An 18,690-nucleotide genomic window follows, 5' to 3' on the forward strand; every position below is an offset into this window, starting at 1 on the left:
CGCGCTGTCGCAGAAGACGCGCCAAGCACGTGCGAGAGCGGGAACGCAAGCGTGAGCATGTGCGCAGCACCGCCAAATCGTCAGAATCACGGTGTAAGAAATATCCACGGAGTGAATGATGATGAGTGGGCGAAGCTGCGGAGGTTCATCGGTAAACCGTGAATCTTCCGTGAATTCTGCCCAGTACATCATCACCGACGTGAGATCGGGCGCGTTTATACTAAAGGTTCGATGAGAGTTATGACGACTTGCAGCTCACTTTAATTTTACATGTACGCTATGAATTTTCATTGTTTAGAAAACCATTGCTTTAGAAAACATCTGGCGTCTTTCGTTAAGCAGCCGGCGTCTTTTCGTTTTGCTTTAGAAACATCTGGCGTCTTTTCGTTTTGCTTTTAGAAAACATCTGGCGTCTTTCGTTGGTTTATTTCATCAATCAACGGCGTTTTGAAACAAATTTTTTATTGTTTAATCACGCACAGGAGAAATCTCACCAGGCACTACCTTGGAGGTAACAATGGCTGCTAATGGGAATGAGAGACAGAAGAAGTCGGCTTTTAGCTAACACTTACACTTCTACTTCTACTAACGTTTTCTACTGGAACATGCCAATGGCTGCTAATGGGGAATGAGAGACAGAAGAATTCGGCTTTCAGTTAACGCGCACGCTGCGAATTTTTTATTGTTCAACAACGCACAGGAGAAATCTCCCACCGGCACCACCTTGGAGGTCAAGATCTGGTACTAGCGTTACGACTGGTTACGCACTACGAGGGACGAACGGGTGCCGCTTTAAAGAGCTTCGCCCCTAAAACACTTTTCTAATAAACCTTGAGACGCGTCACGGCCTCCGAGATTGTGTGCGCGAATCTTTGAGGCTCTTATGTTCCTCCGTGTGCCTTCGCGTTTAAACTACAGAGGACATTAGCGCCATGCTTTCTTTTTTTCTAACGCGTCGACGCGGGCTGCTGTCGTTGTACTGTGTTCACACGTGCCTGCCTCGTGCATCAGGCATCCTATGAAAGACGGACGAGGACCGAAAGAAGGCGAGGACCGTCTTGGCGAATGAGTCAGTCCTCACAACATCAACATGCGCGACTGTTGAGGTCGAACTTGTGCGGGTACGGCCGTAAATCTCCCAAAAAACATCCCCAACACCTCCGCAATGACGAAATCGTAACAGAGGACCGTGGTTCTGTAATTTTGTGGCCTTGGTCCATCGCGTCAAAGCGCTTCTTTCATTACTTTCGGTGCAGTACTCCGGTGTCATGCAAAAGAGCACACTAAAATTTGGAAGGGGCTACTGCTGTCGCGGGTGACAACGCACCTGTTTCATTAATTAAATACGCGCGTACGGGCCGTATATTTGAGTGCTGGTATGATTGGCGACATCTAAAAACTTAACTGACAATCATACAGGGTTCTTCCTGACGTTGCTGCGGCCCTGGAAAACAATAAATGAAAATGTACACCAGCTTTCTTTTGTCGCATGCTAACTTTCCATGATTTCTGGTGATACGAATTTCAGATGATACGTATATTTTTGGTGGTCCCTTGAGATACGTATCACCGAGGTTTCACTGCAGTATGTTAAAATAAGTATGCTCCCAAGGGATTTGCTCCCAGCAGTTTTACTAGAACACATGCGTCACTAATATTCACGAAATACTTACACGAAAGCAGTGCGAGCGGCCGAACCAATTACGAAGGCTTTGCGAGGTACAGCCTTAGCAGCGAGTCAACGAAGGCTCCGCTAACTTTGTCCCCGCAGGATAACGATTGGTTGCTTCGAATATAAGTACTTTTTCTTACGCTTAGGGATGGCTTAGCGCTCTGCCATAGTACTTAGTATGCTAAATCTACATATTTTTTATTTAAACGGCTCCCCCCTGATAGAGTACATAGTACTCTTAACCGCTTAGTTTTACAGCCGAGCTGAAAGTGGAACACCTGCTTTATTTGCGGTGTCCGTCCCCGTCCACGAACAGAAAAAACACGTGACCTCCTCTGATGACGTCACGTAATTATGTCATCGTGTTAAGACACAGAGAGCCACTATTTGTTACGTCATCAATTGAAATCGTCGATCGGTCAAAGGTGCCGGCGCGTCAGTTGAATCTAGGCGCTGCGTTGGCGCGGTCGTCTGTGGCAAGTATGGGTCGACAACTGATTGTGGGAACGGCCGAGGAGCAGCGCGCCCTTATAAGTGCAGCCGTCAGCTCAGCTGGTCATCCACCTTTGCGGAGTGGAATGGCTCCAGCCATTTTTTTTTCTAAACACGTAATTCGCAGTCATCGTGATGACGTCATCAACATCACCACCACCACCACCACCCACCCACCTGCAGCATGGATCGCACGCCGTGCGTGAAGTCCTCGTCTCGCACCAGTGTGTAGAAGGCCTTGATCTTGCGTCGCTCGAGCCAAGCGTGGGCGCGGTTGGTGAGCGCGGTGCGCGACCGGTACGTCAGACGGTGCTGCAAAGACCACACAAACACCTGACGTCACGAGAAATGAAGACCGAGGACAAGGAGCCAATACAAGGAAGACCATTTAAAGGCCAACTGCAGCAGAATTTCACTTTGGCTAAATTGGTTACAAATGAACACAGTATAAAGTGACACTACGCAAAGGAAGGTTACGAACGTGATGAGCGCTACTTTCTACTGTTTATCCCATAACGTCGTCATGAAATATGCGTAATATGGACATGCGTGTTTGCGTTATATGTAAGCATGAGATAAGATCATATGTATAACAACAGAATGCGCGACGAGGTATCTGAATTCATTCGAGTGTCGGCTGGCAGAAGGTTCACTAACGCACCCCGCCCTCCCTCTACTTCATGTGATATCCTTCCAGCAGAGCTTGTCTCGTGTGTAACCTTCTTTGGCGCCCTGTCTTGCGCTCAATAGTAGTGACATTAAAGGGCTCTTGAATCACTCCGAGTTCAAACACGAGAGAGTGATTCCTTTCTCGCCTTCACTACCCTTCGCGCAGGCGCTATCGCCTCCTCGCCAATTATTTAATCACGAAACACGTGGACGATGTCAGCGCTAAGCGTTGAGCCTATCAGGATTTTGCCTTTTCAGGCATCAAGCTGTTATCTTCGGTTGAGCAGTCGAAAACGCACAAAACGAAGTGAAATCAGTTGATCGCGCACCATAGCCATGCGAGACAAGGCAGAACGGGCGTGCGATTGAATGGCAAAGTAGGGTGGGAGACGATTCAACACTGATATCCCTCGTATATGGACCAATGGAGAGCTTACTTCCTCATGACGTCAAGTGGACAGACTGCTGGCGTCACGACTTGTGCCGAAAAGACGGGAAACGCCAAGACAGAATAACGGGCTCGTTCTTCGTATATTCAGGGGTTGTTTAGGGGCTATTTAAGCACAGTATACGCTATTAAAGCAATCGTAATGAACAAGCAGCTCGCTCAGTGTTCAAGTGGCGATGAGCACCAAGTCTGTTTTTGTAGCGACACAGCTGAAGGGCTCTCGGTAAAGCAAGCGTTCTCAAGTGCAGACTGATTCAGTATTTAAAACATTTTGTTCTGCGTCATTGATTTGACATGATACACCTGGAATACGACCTCGTTTCGCGCGCGAACATCAGGCCTATACTCACGGGCGAGACGTTGCCACAGATAAGCAGCGAGAGCTTCTTGGTGATGCTGTAGGCGAAGTCTACCAGAGGAGGGCGGTGGCTTGGGTCGCCGGTCAGCACCAAGATCTGAGGCCTGCATCAATTACAACACAGAGAAAGCACGTGAACACCAGCCTATATAAAACTGTCGTTACAGCAATTCCTTCTGTTCTTTTTTCTTCTTTATTGCGAATAGCGCAAGCACCTTGAGAAAGCAAATGTACTACCGGAGACTCCTGAACGCGGGCTCCATGGCTAATGCGAATTTATTCCCTGTTAATTCATGGCCATTCTAATTTAATGGGAAACTGTAGGTCACAAAAGCTACTATGGGCTGAGAAATTTTAGAGTAGACTATATTCTTAGGATAAGCGAAAACTCAGGCTTTTCGCAAGTCTCGTGCTCTGCCTGGGTGATTTTGTCCCCTTAAAACAGGAAAGTGAAAATGTCGAATAAACAAACAAACAAACAAACAAACAGACAAGCATTTACAGCAATATCGTCCAGCAAGATCATTTCCGCAGCAAGCGTTCCTTCTGAAGTTTCATTTCCTTGCACCTGAAATAAAACATTCCAGTACCTTCTCGTTGCACATAGCTTAAGCGTTACAAATTACTCCACGCCTGCGATACCGACGTTATCCGAAGGTTGTATAGCGGTCCCTAGCAAGGGCAAGTTGTTTTTTTAGCCCACGCATTTATGTCCTAATTACTGCCCTACAGTTAAAAACTACAAATAATGTGCCTTATGCCTACCTTGGATTCAATGTCTATTTGCTTCATTTGGTTGCGTCTAACAAAAAAAAAGAGAGAAAACACGAGTCCTTGATCATTTCTCCTTTCTTTTATACGCTGATAAGCCGTCGGGCAGCATTAGGGGTTGTCGCGCCGCCTGTGGGCAAAGAGGCAGACTGATGATCACTGATCTACGCTTGTGATAACTGAGGCCGTGAGAACAAATGCTCGGCTGTTCTTATCAATATCGATATATTCGGTAGCTTCGAAAAGGCAGAAGATGGCCGGTTTTTCGGCAAGTCGTACGATAAAAACAAATCCGTCGAAAATATGCCTTTGAAACTAGCCTGTTGGGTGACGTAAGTAAAAGGGGTCACAAGACTATCTAGTAACCCTCCGTAAATGAAAAAAAAGGAAAAAAAAAACAGCTGGAAGAACAGTCACGCGCTTATGATCACACATCGCGCGCTTGCACATACATGTATACCATCGAATTACCTTGAGCGAAAGTGCGACACTCAGCCATGACAAATTTGGCAAACTATCGGCAATTGAAACTCTCCTTAATTCATCGATTTAGAAATGGTGTGTCTTTCATTCCCTGCACGTCAGCCGTACTCAGCTGGAAGAGTTGTTCCACGCGTGCAAATAATATACTTTCATTTCGCCAGGCAAATATTCCGTCCTTGCTTTTAACTAATGCGACGATTCGGATGTGCTGCTAAATGCGCAAGTAATATATCGAGATGAATGCGTGACGCATGCGAGCCTATAGATTTACCAAGTCTAGATTCCCTGTGCAACACCATACGTTAACTTGAAGCGGTTACACTTGTGTTTTTGAGAAACGATGTTCTCGTGGTTCAGATTTCGCGAGTCAAAATGCCCCAATGTCACTTTGCAAGTGGATCCACTAGCAACGTACGTGATGCACTAGCGTCTCTCACATTCTCAGCAGAAATATGAACTTCAATATTAGTTCTAACAGCGATGAGTACAAAATTCAAACAGCAGTCCACGGAATACGGGGGTGCGTCAGAAAAAATATATTCACAACATACAGCTTTGACAATCGAGACAGCATTCTATGCAGTTCCACAGAAATCACTCGGTGGCCGATACGCATAAGAAAAAGAAAAAAAAAAAGAAAGAAAGTACTCTACACGATAGAAGGGTTAAATTTGATTGTACATCTTTTGTCGGCATAAAAAGATACATAAGTGTGACAGTAACCAAACTGGCGAATTCAGAAAATTTAGCAAGCACCATGCAACGCTGGAGTTCGCACCTGTAGTTCTTCACGTGCTCCTGAACCGTCTGCAGGCGGTAGACGGAGTTCAGCGCGTCCTTGTAGATCTGAGCTTGCGTCGAAGATCCCCAGTTTACGTCTGTGAGGACAAAGGATAGATGAGTCACGCGTTTGGTATCTTCAGTTTCAACAGGGGGAAAAAAAGTTACCGCTTAAAGTTTTAAACTAACCCGGAAGACGAGGATAATGACGACACCAGCACTTTCGGCAAAAACGCATGCGTTGATTCTCAACACATTTTCATTACAGAACGCAAACATTAGCGTCCGAGTTTGACTGAATCCGAAACTATAGAACTCCATAATGCGGTAAAGGATCAGCGTTGCGCCTTAACTGTAGTTATCGCCTTATAACCGCCTTGACGCCGCATAACAAGTAACTTTATGTAACAAGAACTATCAAAGTGCTACAAAGGCGAACCCACAGAACTTTGTGTGCCATGTTCCTCAAAACATGAAAAGATCCCCACGAAGAAAAAAAAAAGGGGGGGGGGTACGAAGTTTTATGTAAAAGGCGAAACACTATGAGCAAAATAACGTACACGAAGGAAGGTACAATGTTTTATGGAGTCTATAACTTACAGCGTCACGCTTTTTGAAGACGTTAATGAACAATGTTCAGTCAATGACTGCGAGCACTCGTGTTTAAGACGCCAGTGCAACGAGGAGCACAAAGCAGCGGTGAGCGCGTGCGATCGCCTTGAAGGTAACGTTCCGTGGACACCAGTGGCGTAGCTAGCCGGGGAGGGGGGTTCAAATTCTACAAAAATTTTTAATTTTGCATGTGCGTATATACGTGTAAAATATGGTTCAACGCCCGCCCCCGCTCTCCAAACAAAAAAAGAATATATATATATATATATATATATATATATATAATATATATATATATATATATATATATATATATATATATATATATATATATATATATATATATATTCTTCCCAAGTGGCCGAGCGGGTACGCGGCCACTTGGGAAGAGAGCGATCACAGCGCGAACGCGCCTCGAGAGTCCATATATTTGCTGCAACAATAAAAGATCGCCCGAAAGTTGGTTTCGTTACAGTACACTTAAAAGCAGTCCTGAACGTTTGCTTCGCCGCTACGTTTATCTTATTGCGGTGAAGACGAATTGCGAAGCGTGGCCATAACCTCCTTCGGGAACGGAAAACGGAGTGCACTGCGTATGTATGAAGCAAATGCAGTTTTTTCTCGACACGACAACGACTAACCGCTTTGCATTTAGTCTATTACGGAAGATTCACAGGAGTGATTACGCTACGGGGACCATAAGCTTATCATAATGAGACTATAATCGTAATGTTCATCCGGGCTGCCTATGGAATAAAGAACGTGGCATTACGATTGCGAGCATTCCCGCCGTCATTAACTTTACTCTTTAAAGTCATACTTATAACTTGTATAACCATAAGTTCCTGAGGGAGAAAATAAGGACGTTTACAGGCACTTTTTTCTTTATGCTCGCAAAGAATGCGAGCGTATTCAGGCATATTCAGTTTCATCGTAAGGGAGGCTAGACTTACCGGGTTTCCGGTAGCTGATGTAGATGTAGAGGCCGAGGACGACGGCGAACGTGATGAGCGCCGTCTGCCAGTTCATGATGAACATCACGAACACGCACAGCATGGCGCCGATCAGGCTGAGCCACATGTTGTAGTACTTGAAGGCCGGGCGGAAACCTGCGGTAGACCGGAAAGCGTATTAAAAAAAAAAAAAAGAGGGCACGGGAACTCATACTAGCAAAGTTTTCTTCACTGCCTTTACGTTTAAAAAATGCCAAAATAAACGCAAACGCCGGCATTTGTGCCAAGTCAAGAATTATACTACTACGAAAGTTCGTCTGGCCAGATTGCATAACGAACAGTTAGTCTGTTTCAAAACATTACTTTTATTAATTTTGCGCCTTGGTTTGTGCATCGAGAGCAACAATTTATTCGGAAATTATTCTATAACAATAGTGTTCTGGAACACTATTCTGTTCTTTGCTAGTTTCTGTTTCTGAGAAGCTGCGCAGACAGTCAAGGGGAGGTAACACGGGGGGCGCTTCACAGGAAACAAATCCCAAGAGGGTTGCAGTGATACCGTATCTACACGGCATCTCACACAAACTCAAAAAGATAGGCCAAAAGAGCGGGTGCCTCGGTAGTTTTTTCCGCGCCGAATAAACTGTCTCAGTTGTGTGTCCGAACTAGTCCTGTAGGAAGTACCGCGACCCATTGCAAAATTAAGCACCGAAAAAAGTTTGTTGAGTGTGCAAGGGGAGTTGTGTACAGTATACCCTTGTCTTGTGGACTAAGGTACGTTGGTCAGACAGGCAGGTGCCTAAATGTAAGACTACAGGAACATGGCCAAAAAGTAAGAAATGTGGGGAGGGACGGTTTTTTGGCCTCTCATTGTTCTGAATGCGGATGCCAGCCTTTGTTCGAAAAAGCAAGTGTTCTCGCGACCCAGCCTAACGAAGGCACTAGGATCATAATTGAGGCCGCAACAATAGCTCAAGGAAGCTGCATCAGTAAACCGTCCATTTCCTTATCGGAAAAAGAATTGACGTATTTGAATTCTTCGGCACGTGGTGTCCCAAGGTGATATCTTGGTTTTTTTCGGGGTTCTTTCTTGCCTTTTAGGTTTTTTTTTGTTTTTGTTTTGTTTTTAAGTGCCTGGATAAGCATGTGATCTTATTCTGGTCTGTAGCCTATATATGTGTGCGTTTTTGTAACAAAAATCAGTTGGAAGTCTGCGCTTGTCCTCGTCGTTTGTATGTGTACCGTGTAAAATTTTTGCGCTGAGCAGTTTAATAATGGAATACCAACTAGCCCAATCCCACACTTTACTGGAACAAAAATAAGAAATCAATGTTAACTCTTATCGGATGTGTTTGTTAACTTGATAGAAAGGGGGCTCAGCACAATGCATTGATGGGCTAGTTTTCGCGCATTCGTCATAAATTTTCAGAGCAAAAAAAAAAACACAACATAAGAAACACCTCGTGTTATCTTTTTGCGCTAAAAGGATATTGAGAGAAATGCTGCATTTTACTGCAAAGAAAACGTTGACTAGTCACCAGCGTAGTAGTGACTAGGGTACGTTGACTAGTTACCAGCTACCAGGTAGTACAATGGGCGACCTGTTTCGTGATTAATGCGCATTGTTCTTATAATGAACAACGCGTGTCATGAATGATTAAAGAGGTTAGCTCATAATAGACCTAACCGGAATGATTGGTGATAATTAGAGAATCGTGGCACTCTGGACGACGAGACGAAGCTCGAACGATAACTATTATTTTGTGGCAGAGAACGTAACTTATCGATGACAGCGCCCCGTCCATATAGTCTCACTTTCGCGCAAGTTCGCGCGTTGTGAAAGTACAGGGTGACGTCATGATCGTAAAGCTGCACATCTATACATGTACACTTAATGTACGCGTTTCCAAGACGATCGTCATTAACTGCATACAGATAGCGCACGATACGCTCTTTGCCTAGCAGACAGCGTTAACCTTGTTACGCGCGCAAACACCGTATCCGTTTTGTCTGAGATCGCTGATTAATTCAGCGCTAGACTGATAATGCCGGATGCTGGAAAGTACGCATACCGAGAGATGTAGCTACATTAGGTAGATTACTCGAAGTGCCCGACGTGATAATTATCTGTATTAATACGGCAAAGACGAGATCGTTTAGGAAACGGCCCACCGCTTCGCCATAACATTCCAGATCGTTTCAACGTTACACATCAGCGCGGGACGTGCCGGCTGGTAACACCTCCCGAGCAAATGTTCGCGCGTAACTACAGCGCTGTTCCGACCAGCAAGCGAACGTGCTAGTTTAATTTAAGGAAAAGCTAAAGCGACATCATGCGAACAAACGTCAAACAGGAACGGTAATTTGTGTGGCCTTCAATTTCTTTTTCTTCATCTCTTCCCTGCGTTTCAGCCGGTTTTTACCTAACTGCGCCGTTCGCGTATGGGCGTTCAGAAAGTTAAACAGAACAGGGCCATCCTATTCTTCTTTATTACGCCACTGGCGGCGGTATCGCGTAGCAAGGCCAGCTTGCGTTGCGTCACTGGGAGGTCGTTAAGGCACGATCGATAGGAAAATTTCGCGCGAAACGCGCCGACATACCACCTTTCTTCCACATTTCTTTCGTATATTGTGCGGGGAATGAAATATTACGAAACGGCCCTCCGCCATTAATAAAATCGCCCGCGTCACGAAGCGTTAACTCGCGTGAGTAGGCGCGAGCTCGTTAGACCCCTAATTTTTAAGGCCCCCATAGTTAACGTCAAAGGTTAGTTCGGTATGTCGTGCTTCCTATAGAACTCAAAAAACAAGTGTTTAAAAAGAGATAAGGGAACTGATATGGGGCTGTTTCGTATAGTTGAATAACGAGGTAGCACCGCTTCAATGGCACTACCAATCAAATACCTTTCGCGCTTTTTAACAGGAGCGCGTATGTTATGTAAATCATGCTGTAAAGTCTCATTTTTACTCGGTTAGTTTGTTTCTCCTGCATTTCAAGTTCTGTGAAACTAAGAAACGATGCTAGTTAGTATTCCATGATCAAGCTTTTTAAAGCGATAACTATGAACGAGACAGATTTACTGCATAGCGCCTCGCGAATGTCGTTTTTCTCTACACCGGCTCATTCGTTTTAACTTTGCTTAGCTTCGAGTGATACAGCGAAGTGCACATGTACTAGACGAGTGTATGACGCGATAGGCGACTCGTCCTGAAATTGTCGCTTAATTCGGCATCATGCTTAACGTCCCCACCCCACCCCCTTCCCTTTCCAAAAAAAAGAAAACTGCTCCGAGACTCTGGGAGCTAGCTGCTTCGGAGAAGATGCCCGAATTTATTCTTACCATAGTGCGTTTTTAGCGCGAAACGACACGACAAGAAGACAGGACAAAGAGGTATACCCTAAACTGACATCATTTGTTGCGTCACTCCACTCTTTATACAGACTGGATACCAGAAGGACCATGCGCAGCAACCAACACAAACTTGATCAACCGAGCGCACTCATGACAGCGCATCAAAAAAAAAAAAAAAGAAAATTCAGTGCTAAACAAGGTTAAAGAAGTAACACTAATGCATTGCGAACGCAATGACTGTATGAAAAAAGCTTCCTATAATTCCCGGGCGGTGGTGTCACAGCTCTTGTTTAAAATAGTGGTCTGTCTAAACAAAGCTTGACATTTGCACTTTTTTTTTAAATTACAGGAGGTTTGCTATATAGGACTCCTATAGCAAGGCTCACTCCTAGTTTTATTGTAATCTGCGAACACCGGATATGCAGCCGCTGCTGCCGGGAACCGAACTCGCGACTTCGTTTTTTTTAATCAGCACTAGACTGCGACGGCCAAAACATGCAAGACCTTCAATCAAGCAGCGACCATAGATTACATAATGTATACGAAGTGCAGCGACATGGTGTTTTTACTAGAACACAGTTATTAATTAATTAACGCGGTATATAAAGGCATGAAAGGACGACGACTCACCAGGAGACTTTGCGTACGAAGCATGGAAGCAGGAGAAGTTGATGAGCGCGTAGGCAGCCATGAAGAAGTTGGAGATGATGGGAGCGATGGCGTTCAGTTCGCCTGCGTCGCGCGTGAGGAAACAGAAAGCACTGTATATAGTTGACAGTCGGCAGGAATAGAACGTACATTGCACCACACGCGCTTCAGCGACACACTACAAATGTACTATCCTGGACACTAAGTTAAATTACGCACCGTTGCCATATTCGCAACCTTTCCTTATAATTATTATTTTTTTTAGGTCCCTGACTGACTTACCGGACAGCCACACCCACCGATGCTCATTGGTTCGAAACGAAACAAAACAAGAAAAGTTATTTACCGCCGCTAAACACATACGCAATATAAAAAGAAAAGAGAAAACATAAAACGTAATTTGAGAGTCCCACACATGGCAGACTGCTCGTTCCGTCGCGACCACATACACTTTGTCGAAGCGCGAATTTAAGAGCTTTCTCTCGATACTGGTTTGTCACCTTTGTTGATAGAACAAACTTTGTTCAGCCAGTTATTGGACTCCTCGGAAAAAGCCATTTTCTGGAAATTACGCGAGACCGGATTACGTCTGACTTAGCTATAGACCAAGCCGTCGAGACGCCCTTGAGGCCGGCCATACAAAGGGTGGGAAATTAAGCTCGGTCTCGCACACAGCAGCCAAAGAAAAGAAAGAATTTGCGCGGTTCTCCGGAAGCGGTATTGGTTTAAAAGGCGGGGTACGAGTGAATGCAGAAACAAGAACCGGCGCCTCTATCCCGTCGCAGGACGCTGCGTCGGTTAACAATACGCAACCCGTGGGACAGCAGTATAGCCGTGGGATGCAACCCATGGAATATCGTCTTCGTTTTAACGTAATATTGTTAAAGAGCTCGCTTCTCAGAAATTCAGGTGTGGGCGTCGGGGTCGTTGGTTGTGAGCGAAAAATCAGCGTTGTCCGTGAGCGAAAATTCGAGATAGATGCAAATAATTAAGCAATAAAAAAAATCTTCGGCCCGTGTGAGAATCGAGTCCAGGCCTTCTGCGCATGGTGTTCCACCACGGATCCACTCCAGTGCTTGAAACTGCTTCATAAACAAAAAATTATAAGAATGTCATATAGTGTGTGGAGTCTCCTTAACGCGTGTACTATTGCGTAGCAGAGTCGTAGAATCGCACCAAGTGTCCAAACATGTGAATTGCGCAACGAGTGGATGGTTTAAAGCTGCCCACCCATTACAAAGTGTGCAGCTGTGCAGATGCGCGTGGCACCTCACAAAGACTAGTAGTGGGCATAGAGTTTCCTAAAATTAACTATAGCCGGATACAACTTTATAAGGCAGGAGAGGCCCCGCCCAGACGACCGAAGCGCGGCAGCCGATCGCCTCCGCGACTAAAGAAATAGTCCCGCTCATGCACGCACCGATGTTCTCCGAAGGCGGAGCCACCGGCCGTCCCACTCATGACGTCAGTCCCGAGTGCGCGCCCATTGGTGCAGGCTTGTGTTTATCCGCCTTTGAGGAGGAAATGCCGCTGCCTTCTAAAGTTGTATCCGACTATAGAGGGGACTCTGGCGCTGCGATCGTTCAGCCACCATGGGAATGATGGGTAGTGCACGAATTTCCTAATCTTAGTACTTACGGCTTCAAACGAACTTGTGGCTTTGTTTATTGTTGTGTTTCAGCGTCCGTTTCGGATAAAAGAATAGACCGTCGTGCACTTCGTGACCAGATTTTAATTGGTGAGCCTAAGAAGGTTAAAGCGGTGAAGTGGAACTGGTGACTTTTGCTGAACTTCGTTTTTCGACAAAGCGGATGCAGGTGACGCGGAGCCAAACGGAGCCGAAAGAACGAAGTTTAGACAAAGCCGTGTACTACCCATCATTCCCATGCTGGATGAAGCGCCGTGCGTTGCAGCTCCCATAGACACTAGCGCCAGAGTTCCCTCTAGTGTATCTATAGGAAACTCTATGGTAGTAGGTACTTCGCCGATGTGCAAAAGGAAGAATTATGACGTAGTGGGCACTTAGCAGCTGTATATCCAGTAGACATTCTAGGATAATTTGAAACGACCAGTCTTATGCGCACAAACGTTACTTTCCTTGCAGCACGGTTGAAGGCGATGCGCACGGGGCCCGATTACGCTATCGCGTTCTACTCTAGAAGGCGAAGCTCAAGCGTTATCCAAGTTTTTGTCTTTGCCAATGCTGTCCACTGGAAACGAGCTCACTGCTTTAGATACCGCTCAATATACGCGCTCATGGCGCGTTTTCCAAATGGCGCTTTATAACTGGAGAGGCAGGCGGGTAAGGAACGAGCGCATTTACCAATGGCGACGCATCCGAGCGCGATGGCGCAGGCCAGCAGGTATCCGCGTCGGGGCTCGTTGCTCTTGCCGTAGCCCTTGGCGAACACCTCGATGTGAGGGAAGATGCGGTCCTTGCACAGCGCCTGCGTCACAACAGTGCGTCAGGGTCATAAGCGCTGCGAAATGAGAGAGTCGTAATGAACATCAACCAGATCTACGCGCACCGACGGCTGTAATATCTAGCGTGACGCTCTAGCTCGATAGCTTTCTCTTCACTAACTTCTTGAAAGACCGATGACAATGTGGTGACATCGTTGTTTGAGCCAGAACTCACGCGCAGGCCGGCGTAGACGGTAAAAGAAACAAAACGAACAGTAAGGACGCCAACAAGACATATATATTACATTATACCGCGCATGTACCATGCAACAAACCGCGCAAAGGTACGGCCTCACCTACAACATTTACACGGCTATTCGCACAATCAAACATTCACTTGGACAATCAATTTCTTTTCGAGTCATCCTTTCTTTCTTTTTTTTTTCTTCAGATCATCATGCTTTGTACGCGTAGAGAGCCCTTAATACGAGCACGGCGTCTAGCTGGCAAGAGAGAGAATAAACATCTTTATTTGGGTATTATTCGTCATATGCGTAACGCAATCGTCGCTTTTGTAACGTCAACTTCGCCGCATCACAGTCGTATAATGTGGCGAAGACTACAAACTGTGCTACGGTGAAGCACACTCTCTGGATCTGAAAGAGGCTCGCATGTTTCACTTAGTCGTATCTACCCGCACGCACCGTAACCGGGTCGCAGTACACGAATGCTCAGACAATACTGGTAGTCATTCGAAGCTGCTTATGACGTGGTTGCGTCCATTTAGACCCTCGTTTCGTCCACATTACGCGCACTGCTCATGATATAAGACATTCGCCGTTTAGTTATAACCAATACGTACTATAGTAAACGAAACTTACGGTAATAAGACAATGATGCACGTGCGCTCACCTGGAAGACCTTGGGGGCGCTGACCAAGCTAGCCAGAGCAGAAGACAGGGTGGCTGCGAATATACCGGCGTAAACCAAGGGACCGAACGCGGATATCAGCTCCATCACCTGCAGCAACGAGTCATACGGACACTGTCACACACAATGGAACATTAACCTGCGCAAAATTATGCGAAACTTTTGCCATCGCAAAACAGGCGCGAAAAGTAGCTTCTTGGAACTACCACACGTATACATACCTTACGGCGCATTCATATATCGTCAACAAACATTTTTCTTTCGAACAGACCCGTTAAGATACATTTCCTGTGACACGTATTGTAGCTCAATTGCGATATAAAGTGGTTCGTCGCACATGTGAAAAAGTCTAAAACATGACTCCGAAATAAAGAATATAAATGCTGCATAGAGCGCGGAAAGCTTTAGGTGTTTGTAAACGTTAACGAGCGTTCAGAAGTGAATAAGACACTCTTCTCTAGGTGTTATCCACGCCCCTATACAGACGCCTTCCCAAGATAAGTAAAAGCCAAAATAGATTTTCTTTACCGACTTTTGTTTGAGGACAAAACATTTTCAGCTTGCACACAGGTAAAGCACGCGTCTTCGCAAGCCCGCGAACACCTTCAATCAATCGGATGGTTCTTATTAATTTTGTCAGTCAGTATAATATGTAGTCTGTACAAACGCAAACATGTAGTAACGAGCTTACGAACTCTTTGAATCAATCAATCAAAGCTTTCTTATTAGCTTTATCAATCAGTACAGTATGTAGTTTGTACAAGCACAAACAAGCAATCTGACGAGCTTATGAACTCTTTGAATGAATGAATGAATGAATGAATGACACACGTACCTGGCTGTCGTAGAGGAGACCATACTCGCATCCTCCGGTCAGGGTGCAGTTTCGTACGTCCTCGAGCGTAGTTCCGTTGATCAGTTCGAGCCCGTTGGCTTGACGCACCGTCACGCATCCGGCCAGGATGGCGAAGAACACGTACGAGATGGTCGTCACGATGATGGCCAGGTACGTGCCCTTGGGAATGGCTGTCTGCGGGTCCTGCATTCACACAACGCAAACACCATTCGCGTCAAAGTACACATTCAACGAGGAACGCAGAAACGAATGTGGTGCATTAATTGTTGGGGTTTTACGTCCCAAACTCAAGACACGGTTAAGGGGGGCGCCGTAGTGGAGGGCTCCGGAAATTTCGACCTCTTGGGGTTATTTAACGAGCACCTAAATCCAAGTGCACGGGCCCCTAGCATTTCGCCACCATCGAAATGCGTCCGCCGCGGCCGGGATTCGATCCAGCGACCTTCTGGTCAGCAGTCGACCACCATAACCGCTAGACCACCGCGGCGGGTCCGAATATGGCATTTTAATAAAAGGTGTTGTTGGGCCAGTTGGTTCATACTGTGCAAAAGGTTATGACGAGAAGCAAGGCGAAGAAACACGAGTTACAGCAAAGAGGGTCAACTTGCACCTAGATTTATTCGAAGAAAGGATCCCTTTTCAGCAGTGCAGCCAGCTGCGCAGAACAACCAAGTACAACTACATATTTATGTAATCATGCTCTTAAAAAACTGTACTTCTGCTCTTAGGGTGACTGACTGATCACTGATACAGACATATCGTTTCACATTGATAACATAGGCCGCCGTTAGTTCACGTGCCACGGTATTCTCGCTCCTTACGAGTGTGCGAATATTTATAAGAGTTCATACATGCAGGATTCGCAGTGCATAGGTAAATGAGCACTAGCCTTATTTCTGATCCAAAGCTCGCGTTCTTTTCCTGTACCTCTCGTCTCTTCACGTTAAGTTGCGTTATTATCTTTTGCACATGAATATCGTAAATGAGTTGTGCTGCTGTATCGGTTTTGACGGATGCCCGAGTGAGCACGCGCGAACTGAGGTGTGTTACTGACATCCGCAGTGAGACGAGTCGATAATCGATGCGTTTCGGTGATTTCCAGGAGTGGCAAACATTACGCGAGTGCCGCTGTACTGAAGCAATCTGCGATAGTTAATTAAGCCCGAACGGTCGCAACTTACAGCCAGGTCGCCGGAGATGTTGGCACCGGCCAGAATACCCGTGGCAGCCGGGAAGTAGACGGCGAACACGGTGAAGAAATTCTCGCCTTCCTGGAAGTTTGGACCGACGTTCTCCAGCGCTATGGCGGCTGCGTGTCAAGAGATTAATAAGGCGCTTGGCATTAGTCACACGTTTGTCATCACTACTGTGACTAATAATAATAATAATAATAATAATAATAATAATAATAATAATAATAATAATAATAATAATAATAATAATAATAATAATAATAATAATAATAATATTAATAATAATAGTAATAATAATAAGAAGAAGAAGAAGAAGAGGAAGAAAAGAGGAATGCATTAACTCATAGCAAACTCGAATGTCGCAGTCTACGTTAAGCAACTCTCTCTCGAATCACTTAAATTAAACGCTCTGCGAAGAAGCAGACAATGCGGGCAACAACATCATATTTACGACTTACGGTACGATTTACCACCGCAACGCCCACTAGGCCAGTTGACATCTCCCAAACGGGAAGAAATGCACAGATAAGCTACATGCCCTCACGCTGCCGGCGACTGTAACGCGACAGTTTTTTTTTTTAACAAATATGTATACGACTTAAAGTACAGCGTACTCCTATGTGAAGGCTGTCCTGAACGCCACAACGTTCCAAGCCTTATCATCGCGCCAATTCTGTTTAGAAAAAATTGATTACGTCACGGACAGTTAACATTAATAACGATTCAACATAACATTTGCTTGACAGAGATACATTTACAAGAATGACAAAGACTTCAGTTACATGGCACATAAATAAACACATTAAATGACGCGGAGGCAACACGTACAATCAATGTTTGAGACATTTACACACACATACAAATATTTCACCACGAAAAGCAAGGTATACGCATGTAGTACATTACGTGGTAAAACAAAAAGCACAAATAAAACGTGAATATGTACATTTTTAGTATCCTATCGTGAGCATGTGGATCACACTGGCTACAAGACCAGATCGCATTAGTAACACCATTGAAGCCCTCGTGAAGACACACACACCGGGCACTGGTGTTGGGAAAAAGCCCGCAGAGTCGCATTATTTTAGCGCACTGATGAATACGGCGGACTTGACATCGCAAGTGGCCCTTCTGTCGAAGCGCATAAGGTCCTTAACTGTGTGTACTCACTGCTCCAGCCGAAGTAGCCCCTGGACTGCTCCACCGCGCTTGGGGGAATCATGGCTCCGACAACGAAGTCCACCATGGCTACCAGGAGGATAACCAGAAGCACCATCTGAGCCTGCGGTCAAGAGACAGAGCGAACGACACGGTCAGCAATTAAAACGGACCGCTCTATACACTAGGCCGCTCGATCGATAATCCGCGAAATCTGTCTCGCGAACGTGAAAGAAATTGGGTAAATCACGCTAGACAACCTTGGAATAATCTTCCGAGTTTCATTTTAGTAAAAACTCACACGCTCCTTCATGCCTTCGCCTAAGACGACTCGAAGGCGAAAACCATCTTCTTTTAAATGCGAAGCATTTCATAGCGAACCTCTGCGACTTTGAGCGTATCTATCTATCTATCTATCTATCTATCTACTATCTATCTATCTATCTATCTATCTATCTATCTATCTATCTATCTATCTATCTATCTATCTATCTATCTATCTATCTATCTATCTATCTATCTATCTATCTATCTATCTATCTATCTATCTATCTATCCTATCTATCTATCTATCTATCTATCTATCTATCTATCTATCTATCTATCTATCTATCTATCTATCTATCTATCTATCTATCTATCTATCTATCTATCTATCTATCTATCTATCTATCTATCTATCTATCTATCTATCTATCTATCTAGCTATCTATCTATCTATCTATCTATCTATCTATCTATCTATCTATCTATCTATCTATCTATCTATCTATCTATCTATCTATCTATCTATCTATCTATCTATCTATCTATCTATCTATCTATCTATCTATCTATCTATCTATCTATCTATCTATCTATCTATCTATCTATCTATCTATCTATCTATCTATCTATCTATCTATCTATCT

The 18,690-nt window shown here is 45.0% G+C and overlaps 2 protein-coding genes across 2 annotated transcripts in view; one reads left to right on the top strand and one right to left on the bottom strand.

Moving 5' to 3' along the window:
- Positions 1-18,690, top strand: part of LOC119387368 (RNA/RNP complex-1-interacting phosphatase) — an 88,295-nt gene that overhangs the window by 24,415 nt on the left and 45,190 nt on the right. The window lies entirely within an intron of this gene.
- The window catches only part of LOC119387367 (solute carrier family 12 member 2), a gene marked incomplete at both ends in the record, with an annotated part of 44,668 nt that overhangs the window by 21,588 nt on the left and 4,390 nt on the right, over positions 1-18,690 (bottom strand). Inside the window, 10 exon segments of the mRNA XM_037654735.1 lie at positions 2,342-2,476; positions 3,632-3,743; positions 5,672-5,771; positions 7,239-7,394; positions 11,222-11,323; positions 13,563-13,686; positions 14,555-14,662; positions 15,408-15,611; positions 16,610-16,737; positions 17,792-17,903. Of these exon segments, the coding sequence (XP_037510663.1) occupies positions 2,342-2,476; positions 3,632-3,743; positions 5,672-5,771; positions 7,239-7,394; positions 11,222-11,323; positions 13,563-13,686; positions 14,555-14,662; positions 15,408-15,611; positions 16,610-16,737; positions 17,792-17,903 (1,281 nt within the window).

The sequence above is a fragment of the Rhipicephalus sanguineus genome, chromosome 3 (assembly GCF_013339695.2).
Source record: "Rhipicephalus sanguineus isolate Rsan-2018 chromosome 3, BIME_Rsan_1.4, whole genome shotgun sequence".
NCBI lineage: Eukaryota > Metazoa > Arthropoda > Arachnida > Ixodida > Ixodidae > Rhipicephalus > Rhipicephalus sanguineus.